At 42.2% G+C, this 11161-nt stretch overlaps 1 protein-coding gene across 1 annotated transcript; it reads left to right on the top strand.

Annotated features, from left to right (window-relative positions):
- The first annotated feature begins 303 nt into the window (after positions 1-303).
- Positions 304-8391, top strand: SH2D1B (SH2 domain containing 1B). Its single transcript, XM_062512073.1, has 4 exons — positions 304-437; positions 4280-4343; positions 6612-6780; positions 8351-8391. The coding sequence occupies exons 1-4, from the start codon at positions 304-306 to the stop codon at positions 8389-8391; spliced, it is 408 nt and encodes a 135-aa protein (XP_062368057.1).
- Positions 8392-11161: the final 2770 nt, after the last annotated feature.

The following is an 11161-nucleotide window of genomic DNA, read 5'->3' on the forward strand; positions in this document are numbered from 1 at the left end:
TAGCCCAAAAGTCTGCTGGTATAATGTGACAAAAGTGTCTTCCTTTTTGGTGTGGACTGTGACCAGTGTAGACCAACCCTTTCCTGCCTCCACGGAGCTCATGAGCTGTCAAGCTGCAGAGCTAACCCACCTCACTGGGGACAATTCAGTAAACACCACAAATTAACTCCTGTGTGTCCCTGGCACCTCCAACTTCAGATATCTGTAGGAAGCTGCCTTTGGAATAAGTCATCTTTTCATGCCAGGCTTTTGATTTGCTTTAGAACAGCTTTGAAAGGCAAGGTACCTTGTGGTTTTTTGTCCATGGAATTCCCATTTTTTCATGGGAAGATAACAAGAAAAGCCTGTGAAGAGCTGCTGAGCAAGAAAAAAAAGAATGGCAGCTATTTAATACGTGAGAGTGAGAGTGTGGAAGGAGCCTTGTGTCTCTGTGTTTTGTAAGTACTCTAATACTGATTTTTTATGAGTTTTCAGTTGGATGCAAAGACAACAATCATCTTCTCTAACATTAATAGTTCTTCCCTGATATTAACAGATTCCAAGGGAACGTATCTATGTATTCAAGTAGTACTGGTTGCTTTAGGTTTCCTTTATAGTGAGAGGGTGGCATTTCCAAAAAACCCTTTTATGTAACAGACGGTAAATGAACTATAATCTGGTGATGCTGGCCTCTCTCTGCAGAAAATAAGGGGAGCCCAGAGAAACTAGCTCAGCCTGACAAACCATGCTAAGAATCTTACTCAAAGTAACTGCCTCTGTAATGATGAGTAAACAGCATTTTGAGACACTGAGAATTTGAGACACTGAAAAGTTCTATGGCGTGTTACAAAACACTTCCTTCTTTGTAGAATTTCTGTCTGATGAAAGCTCAGCCTTGTATTTCTAAAGAATTTTACCCGAGGCTGAGGCTGAAAATAACAAAATTCTGTCTGAATTCATGTGAAAAATCCACAGACAAGATGGGCATAGAAAACTGCTATTTCTAGTTAGAAGCTTTAATAACTACAATTAAAATTCTATTATTTTATTTTTCTGTAGGAGATAGCACTTTTTTTTCCCTTTTTACACTTCTCATATATAATTGATCTATTCGTAATGCATTCAAGGTTTAAAAATTAGAATCTAGGTCTTTGTTTGAACCTATGAGGTTTTGCACTCTCATTGGGGATACGTTTGAGTGTGACATGGAAACCTTTTAACACATCTAATTAATTAAAAAATACAAGAAGATGCTTTTATCAATCATGAAAAATGAATTTCTTATGAAACAAATCAATGGAGATGATTCATGGAAAGACTTTATAACTCACAGAGTAAGGTATAAAGTAGGTGTTTTATTCAGTGCTGCGTGCATGTGGAATTTCTCCACAAAGACATGCACGTCTTCTGAAGAGCTCAACCCTCTTTTTACTCCCTCTTTATTTAACATTTCTTATTATGAAATGTTACATGTGCATCAAGTTTGGCGATACGTCTATGCATATTCATTCCCTAGTCCAGCTTCGTATTAGAATTAGCTACAGAGCCCTTCCACACTTGCACCGTGCTTTCTGGTGGTCCTAAGGTGGTGGTCAGGATGAAGTAGAACGAGTCTTCCTCGGAGCTGAACTTTTCACCTTGTCTTGCACGTGCTCCCTGGTCTCCTGGTCACAGTTCAAATCACAAGGCTGGTTTAGGTTGGTCCAGGAGTCCAAGGAACATTTCTTATCTCAACAGCCCTGCGAGTCTGGCATTCTTTCATCTTGCTTTGGCAAGCAGTCCCTTTCCTATCAAAATATCTTTGCATTCTCTCATCTCGTCTTTGCAAGCACAGCAAATGTTAAGCAATATACATTATCTGAAGAGCTACTCTTGATCGCTTTTTAACTACTAACTACCTTGCTTCAGAGAGGGGAGAAAAAGGGAGAGAGAAATGGAGTACTACTGGGTTGGTGGGTAGAAGAAAGGTCTGCAGAATAACAGAATGAGGAGAAAAGAAATAGCGAGTGGGGGACAAACAGAGCCCTCAGCAAGGGAGATACAGGAACCTGCTTTCAGTATGGTGTGCAATGAAAATACAAGGGGTGAGGAGAGGGCAGGGAGATGGGAGGGAATGTGCATGTATACCCTGTAGGAAGGGGAAAATGGGGAACCTGACACACAGGAAGAATGACAATGTTAGTTAGAATCTGAGTAGAATCTGAGTTAAGCTTTGTGCCACACCAACGCGATTGCTTTTCCTTTCTTTTTTTTTTTTTTTTTTTTTTGCCTTGTGATGTCTTGCAGACGTACTTTGGCCTGTCACATCTACCTGCCACAATATTCTGTGCAGGCATATCATGTGACTTCCAGTTTGCCTCTGTGGGTTTTAGTGTCAAGAGCTGATTAAAACCTGAAGTGTTTAGTGGATTTGACTATAACCTCGACATGAACAAATGCCATAGTTAAACTGTGAGAGTGGCAGCAGTGGTGCACAGGTGGTGACTTGCTCAGGTCAGAGCAAGGCTTGTGTTCAGACAGAACATGGGATGGTATTACTGCACTGGCTGAGAATTGCCTCAGAAACTGCACTGCCTGGCAATGGCTCCCTAAGCAATCTGCCCTAAAACTGGGGGCAATCAACCCTGAAACTCTTAGTGATGTTCCAAGGCAACTTTTGGATTAGAATTGCATATTAACACCTTGATTAGCACCTAAAATGTTTGATGTGTGAACTGATAAACCCTTCTCAAATTAACTAATCTGTGGGCAGAGATACTGATCCTCTTGCTACAGTGAACAAACTATCTTGTCCTTTTTTAATGGGATATGAGAGGGAATGCACACCCATGGAGGACCTGGGAGCCAGAATGGTGGGACCAGTTCCAATGCATCTCTCCTCTAACTGGACAAGGTGCAGCACTCTGCTGCTACACCTTCCTCCACAGCTCGCTTTCATCCAGAATTATCCCTGGTCTCTGACAGTGCCTCGCTTCAGACATACTGTTTTTGCTACTGTTCTTACTGTTCAATATGCCATTCTCTCTCACCTTGCTATTCTTCCAGACCAAACATTTTATAATAAACAAATAAACATTCGTTTATTTGTACCCTATTACTAGATCTTAGTAAGCATTTAGAAGTTAATGAGGAAACAGAAGTTTCCATTTTAATAGTAGTTTCATGTTCATTTAGTAAAACCTACAGTAGCAGAATAATATCCAGGCAGTAACATTTTAAAATTTAATTGATCAGTAAAGAACAAGTTTCAGTTCCAGGTAGTTCTTTTACTTACTTCTCTGTGCAAAGAATGAGCACTCACATTTATAAAAGTACTCTTCGCCAAGGAACATATGGATTTCCACAGGTATCTCAAGAAGGCAAAAACCAAAATATGCATCCCCCAAAGAGTGATACTACTCTTTGAATTAAAATAAATCTGTTATAACTGGAAGCCTTATTCTGATCTCAGTTCATAGTAATGGTTAGGCAGAACAAAGTAGTTTATTCTCAAAGTAACCCTCCACTTCTGTGCAAGTCCCCTGTGCCAGGTTTTTGCCCCAAGCTTCTCCTATTCATCACATAGCCACATAGGTGCAGCTGAAGTCCTCCTCATGAACAAGCACACCAGTTAAAAAAACTTGTTTTAGGATACTTCTCCCCCTTCTCCCCAACCTCCTCACTTATTTGTGATGTATATTTTCTTGCAACTCTGATACCTTTTTTTGATCACAATCATGATCTCCAGTTCACCTCCTGAGTTGCTGCTACTGTGGTATCTGATAAAGCTTTTATTTCTGTTGACAAAATATATCCAAACACATCAATAGCCTCAGTGTTCAAACACCTGCATATTATGAAAAATAACAATAACTAAAACCCTGGGAAATGCAAAGGAAGAACATTATTCTTAGAAGTAGAAGCCATAGAGTCATTTTCTAGGTGCCGTGACTGAAGGCCATTTTCTGCCAACATCTCTCCAAAAATTCAACAGCCTTCTTGTAACAAATGCAAAATGAAGGTTAGGGCGGTGAGGAAGATAAGAGAGAAATGAGAAGAGATGATGTCTGTGGAATAAAATTATGCTTATAAAAGGCCTGTGTTAGGCTTAGTTTGTATGTTCTTTGAAACCCCTGGTTAGAGTAATCTTGTATTTCAAGATATTAAACCTTCACTCATTTTGTAATCTCTAGGTTCTCTTCTCTTTAGCTTTTCTGTCTCTGCCTCATTCGATTTTACTCACTTCTCATGTCTTTAATACTGTTTGCAGATATGTCCACTTCATTAATGTGATATATTATGTATACAATATTTTTCACAGCTTTGAGAACCTCATCTACACCTACCGCATCTTCAGGGAACACCAAGGACATTTCAGAATACAGGCAAGTAACTCTCACTACAACTCTAAAGAGTGCATTAAGGATAATTAATCATCAAGATTTTTAAAAAATGATAAATTAAAATATCTTAGATTCATCTATGATCAGTGATCATTTTAATCTATTGTCATTTTAGACTATGATCATAGATTTTTAAAAAATCCATAAACACAATACTATAGAAAATATTTCCAAGTTTGCTCTCTACTCAATCCTTATTATGGATAAGCTCAAAAGGTAGCTCTTGTGTTATTCATTAACCTCTGTTATTCATTAACCAGCTGCTTTTTCATTTGACCATTTCTTTTTGATAGCACTCATTAAATATCTATTACTTTTCTTACTTTATCTTGTTCCTAATTACCTTTTTCTACTTGAAAGCACTGCTATTGCATGCAGCATCTCATAGGGATCTGGGATATTGCAATGATCTTTTTGATTTAAAGAATCTATAATTCTGTGTGATTGTAAGGCACCTGAAGTGACAATGTCAAATAATGCTGCTTATTCAAGTAAAACAAGTGGAAGAGAGACTAATGCTAAAGATTGACTAATCAATCAAATCCCCAAGGAATGTGGAAGGAGACCAAAAAGCTGGTTCTCTCCCCTGCTTGTAGTAGCACAGCCAAGAGGACTGCCAATATTAAGTAGAATTTAAGTGGAATGAGGAAATCACTTCATAAAGAACACTTCAAGCTCTCATATGCTGGTAATTTATTGTTTATTAGTGGTTTTTCCTGTGTAAGAAAGACACAATTTCCCATGAAAAATAATGGTTTGCTGACAAAAAAATGTTCTGTTTCGGACCTTAGCCACTCTACTGGGGTTATGCTGTCATTCCTGTCAGCATGTAACACAGGTATTTTTAGACTTTTCAAACCCATTCTTCCTTATAAAGTTTTGCCAGTAGAATCCAGTTTTTAAAAATTTTAAGTCAGATTATTTTGGCTTACCAAAATAATTGACTGAAATAATGTATTGATGATGGAGGAGAGGTTGTTTTGGGTTTTTTTTTAAGGTCGGATTCAGCCATGAGCTTCCTAGAGTGCAGCAGGTTGGGCCCAACAAGCTAAGTACCCCCACAGCTGCTCACTCCCTCCTTCCTTAGCAAGACAAAGTGGGGGAAGAGAACACAAAGAGCAAAACTGAGCAAACTCCTGGAGCAGATAAAATACAGTGTAATAGGTAAATAGGTAAAGTGCTTTGTGCACAAGCAAAGCAAAGAAGTTTAGCAACTCCCTCCCATCAGGAGGCAGGTGTTCAGTGACCTCCTGGAAAGTGAGGGCTCAGCACACACGTAACCACAAACATCCTCCCTTTCCCTAAGCTTTTATTGCTGAGTACAATGTCAGATGGGGTGAGATAGGATAGCCAGCATCTTGCATGCCCCCAGCCAATCCCCAGGGGAACCGAGTGCAAGAAAGAGACGTCCTTAATGCTGCAGGAGCACTGTTCAGCAACAGCCAAAACGTGGCTGTGTTATCAGCACTGCTACAGCCACAAATTCAGAGCATAGCACTATGTAGGCTGCTAAGAAGAAAGTTAACTCATCCCAGACCCAGTACACAGAGGCATTGGCACCCAGTACACAGAGGCATTGGCACCCAGTCCATCCAGGGCTGAATGGAAGTTGAAGGATGCAGAAAACCAAAGAAAATACATACATGTTTCTTTGTTAGCTAGGAGATTAAGCTAAACCAAAGCCCCATTCTCTTTTAATGACTGATCACTGTCTGTCACTGCCCTGAAGACACAGCACAGATCCCTGCAGGGCTGAGCTGCAGGAGCAGTTCAGTCCTGTGATATGAACCCACACTTAAAGAACAGCTTTTTGCACACGACCTTTGCTTGCTGATATTTTGTAAAAGTTTGGGTTCGGTTTGTCACTTAGCTATTTAAAGGCAACATTTTAAGTGAGAATTAAATACGTTATCCCTAAATTTTTGCTCTCAGACCAGAGTGCAGTGTGTAATGCTGTCGCTCTTCAACACTCTGCTGCAGTGGATCACTGCAGCACACATCTACACCAATAGTATAACTGATGTTCTTTAAAAAAAAAAAAAAAAAGATGGTGAGGGAGGTTAATTTTAGTGTGATAACCATGGCTCCAAGCAAGTGTCCCTAGTGTTTTAAGGACAGTGCAATATTCTGTCACCAAACCTGTTTACAAAACAGCTCCTTGGTAAACAGAAACAACTTATCATTCTTTTCATTTAGGGGACTCCATGTGAAGGGAACTTGCAAACACATTTTGTTATCCTTTCCTTACAGACTTCTGTAGGTGTTCCAGAGAGGACATTCAAAACATTAAAGGATTTAATATATGCTTTTGAAAAGCCAAATCAAGGACTGATAATAAACCTCCGCTACCCAGTGAAGAAACCGAAGGACTTGCCAAGAAGCCAGAGGTGCAAGTCAGAAATGGACAGCATTTATGATGGTGAGAAACTCTGCCTTTGTGGGTTTATTAAAGATGACAGCATTGACAGGTTTGTGGCAAATGCTTGCTAAATATCTTCTTGCCTGGACAGAAGATTTACATCCTCCCTTCTCTCTTATGTTCACTGAAATGATTAATCTTAGCTCACAGGTTACTCACCCACTACAAATGAACAAATTAAAATTGTTAGAGATACACAATGATGAAAAATCTGCATACAGCTCTCTTGTTCATGGATGCTGATGCTTCTAGGCTGGAGAAGGCTGAAAACCAGTCTTATCCAATGTGCTTCTGCCAAGGTACCAGGCCCTTGCACTTCACTTGGGACCTTGCTGAGGGAAAGTTACAGAGACACATTTCCCATGTCTTCAATGTTACCTTGTCACCTGTATCACAAGGCAAATATGCCACATTTGCACTAAAAATGATTTTATGGTTTCTTATCATTGCTGTTCCAGGGAGACAGAATATACTGCAGTAACATGGATATGTTTTTAGGAAGAATCAGGTGTAATATGTATTCTATTTTTGGTCCTGCAATAGGACTTTTTCTAGAAGATGCACAATGTCCCCCTCTGGACTCACAGGGAGGAAAACACACCCTTTCATTTCAGTGTCAAAATATGTGTAGTCTTCTATTAAAAATGGAGGCTTTTTAGAAATAATCAAACTACTTTGGAATTGTTTTTATTAAATTTTTATTTTAATGCCATTTATACAGCATGCCAAACTTCCCTCTCAGACTGCATTATTACATGCCCACAGCAGGGGCTTATGTAAATGTCATGATGGCTCTCTCTGAAACAGGCACTACCCAAAGCACAGCAGTGCTCCCTAAAGTAAGCACCCTATTTCCTTGTCCCGTGTCCCTCACATGCCAGCAGCACCTGCCTTTGCTGCACACATGGGACTGAGTGTTCCAGCGGGACCAGTAGAACACCTCAAGGGACTGGGGTCATGATCCTGGTGGTTGGAGATATTTGAGCTTTGTTTTCTAGCCTAGGAACAGCTTTTCGGAGAGCAGCTGCTTGAAGAGCAATAGGTTTCCATAGTGCACCTTTGAGTTTCAAGCATTGAATTCCTGCCTTTTCCCTGGCTTCTCAAAAACCGTAACTAGTCTGACAAAGTGTAAGAGAGAACAGGATATTTCAGGCTCTCCTCCTTTAGCTGGGATGAGAACTTTTCTCTTGGGTATTTATTTACAGAAGGGATGTGTTCTGTGAGTCACAGGTATCTTGGCTATTGATCTGAGTCGCCAAGAATGGACGATTTCTGACATTTGACTGTTCCTCAGGAAGGAGGGGGGCCCCCATGTGGATACAACTGTTTGCAACAGTGCTTGCTGGCTCAGAAAAGGCAACGCAGGCTTTGCCTGTACACGTGTTCCTGGCGAATCCAGTCCATAGGACAGGGGGCCAAAACTTTAATCCGGCAATAGCAGAGAGAACACCGAGAAACCAAACTGAGTTACTGACACCTGCCCTGCCACAGGCCGTGCTGCTTCCCATTGCCTTTCAAAAGACAGTATTGCAATGACTTTTTTTTTTTGTTTGTATCGATTACTTCACAGAAGTTGATGACAGCGGTGATTACATCCATGTCTTGCCCTGATGGATCTGCACCTGACAGTTTGGTAAGATGCCATTCCAGGATGTGCCCTGGCACAGTGCCTCAGCTGCAGAGAGCTTCCTTCCAGCTGGGTGTCCTCTGCTTCAGATCTGGAATTACCCTTCTCCTTTTGCAGACTGTCAGAGTAGCTGTATCTTCTACCAGTAGATCCAGTACAAGCTATTATGCATGTTTGCTCAGCAATAAAAGAAATGCCTTTTGTTACAGACACACACACACATGCAGGTATGGGGGGAAGGTAGCTTGTGTCCATGTATGTGCCTTCTGGTGGTTTTTAGCCAGCAAATCATCTAAGACATTGACTGCTAGACTGAACAGTCTGTTAGAAGGCAGCAATATAAATACTGTAAATGAATGGGCATAAAGCAGAAATTGATGGCAGAATTGATAGGTATTGATAAAAACCATATATGACAAAACTATTGGCATTGTAAGATGCTTTAAAACCCCCAAACCCTGGTTTTTTGCACATGATTCACGTTACGTTATTCTTGGAGGAGTGAATAGTATCTCAGCAATGCCAAGGAACACTAGTATCCTGTAGTTTGAATAATGCAAATTAAAACAAAAATGCTGTGTTAAATCCATGCCGTAAAAATAATTAACCAACCAGAGGAAAAGGGATTGAAATACTTTTAATGTTGAGGAATGGTTCTGGCAGATTGCAAGAGGACTACAGGTTCTACATGCATGTCATTATGAACACATTGGTTCTGTAGTAGGTTCTGTACATATAGGAATGCTTGCTCCATTTCATTTTCTACTGCTATTAGTTCTGTATTATGTATATATCTTTTGTTGTTTCTTTGTTTTAAATTTAAGACTTTGCTTTAATATCACCCTGAATTTTAAATATTTAATAAATACTTTAGTTCTGAAGGTGGCCTGCAACTAGCAGCCACAGCCAGAACTGGAATGTATGTCCTGAGTCTTCCAGTCACTGCTACAGACTCCCTCACCCTTTGAGACTGTGAGGAAGACATTTGTATTGGTTCTATGTTTAAGACCCTTAACAATTTATTTATGTATTTTAATGGCTAATACTAGTTAGATTTTTTTTTAATGTTTCTTGCACACCATTATCTGTCAAAGGAATTTTAGACCTTTCAGTGCTTAGGACTTCACTATGAATTTAACAGTACTACAGAGTTTTTGGCTCCAGGCTAAACTAATATTTGTAGCATGACAGAGACAAAAAAAATGAATAAATTAAAAAAAATAATAACCCAAGCAATGCCAATATGTGTTCAAAACTTCATCAACTGAAAAGAAAGTAGCTGTCCATGAAAAATGGTACTGCGGGACATAAACACCCCAGCCCTTGCTCTGTAGAAGCACATACTTGATGTGTCTCTTTACTTGCAGAATCCAGCAGCCTGTCTGAGAGCTGGTTATCACAGGTACCAGACTGAGGAACTGCTGTGCTGAGACACCCCACCTCCAGCAGCACAACAAAGTACAACACTGTACGTTTTCTTCTGAAATGACAGTCTCAGCAGTTCCCCAGGTGCTCACTCGGTCACACTGACACGTTCAGCCTTGGGAAAAGGCCAAGTGACAAGGAATCCCAGCCTGTGCCTCACGGTGCCTACTGAGTGACTGATGGCTGAGCAGGGGACAAGGGCCGGGCAGCGGTCCCTTTCAGGTGGCACTTGGTAGTGTGTTTTGGACTCAGATTTACAACAGCTTTGGTGGCTGCAGCTCCTGGTGTGGCATCTGGGACTGAGGATGAGTTCAAGCCCATGCTCCAGTCAGTTTTCCAGTGCTCCCTTGCAGCAGTCATGTGAAGCAGGTGACACAAGAAGGATCAAGGACTTAAAAAGAGGAAAAAGAGACACAGTGACACATTACATCACATTGCTCACCCGTGCTTTATGGCAATGTTTGTCCTATTAACAGTATAGGAAAATATAAAGGCCAATATAGGCATTCCTACACATATTTGCAGGCCTAATATGGCAGAAAGCAATCCACGCACAAGCTGAGAAAACATGTTCAAAAGCTTCACACAGCAGCATCTACCTGCCAACATCCGAAAGGTGCGTGGGCGAGCGTGTGTGTGTCCATGTCGGGGTATTGAGCAGCGAGAGGGTGGGACCTCTTGTACCCTCGAAAGGATCGAGCGCACGGTGCAAGGAAGAACACGGCACAAGAAGCGCATGATCCCGTGTCCCGAGGCGCTCCAACCGCAAGGGCTACGAGGAAAGGATTCCTGGGGCAGCGGGAGGGGGCGCTGTGCCCGCGGCGGCCTGCGGGGATCGCTGTGGGAGGCGGACAAGCGGGCCGGGTCGCGGGGACGCGGGCTCGGTCCTCGCCATCGCCAGAACAGCGCCAAAACCTCCCCTTCCGCCAGGAGAGGCCAGGGAACCACAGGCGGGAAGGGGAAGCTGGCTTCTGGCCGGGCTTAAGCCCTCCCTAGAAGGAGTAGAAAGGATAACGGAGAGTAGAAAGAAAGCAGGAAGGCGAGGCAGGGCTGCGGGCGCCCAGGTGGGAACGGCCGGCAGCTCCAGTCGGAGGCGGCCCTCCTGATGCCGGGCGGCTGGAAGACTCAGCTCACCCCAACCACCTAGAGCTCTGCTTAGGGAAAGCATCCCTCTGGAACGCCCCGACGGCACGTGAGCCCTAAAGCCGGTGACACAAGTCCAAGCACCGGCATCCCCCGAGCCACGGCTGCCCCGCCCCTTAATCTCCCTTAAGCAAGATGGCGGCGGCGGCGTCTCCCGTGATGCCGCGCGGCGGCCGCTCGCGCTCA

Source organism: Cinclus cinclus, chromosome 2 (assembly GCF_963662255.1).
Source record: "Cinclus cinclus chromosome 2, bCinCin1.1, whole genome shotgun sequence".
Classification (NCBI taxonomy): domain Eukaryota; kingdom Metazoa; phylum Chordata; class Aves; order Passeriformes; family Cinclidae; genus Cinclus; species Cinclus cinclus.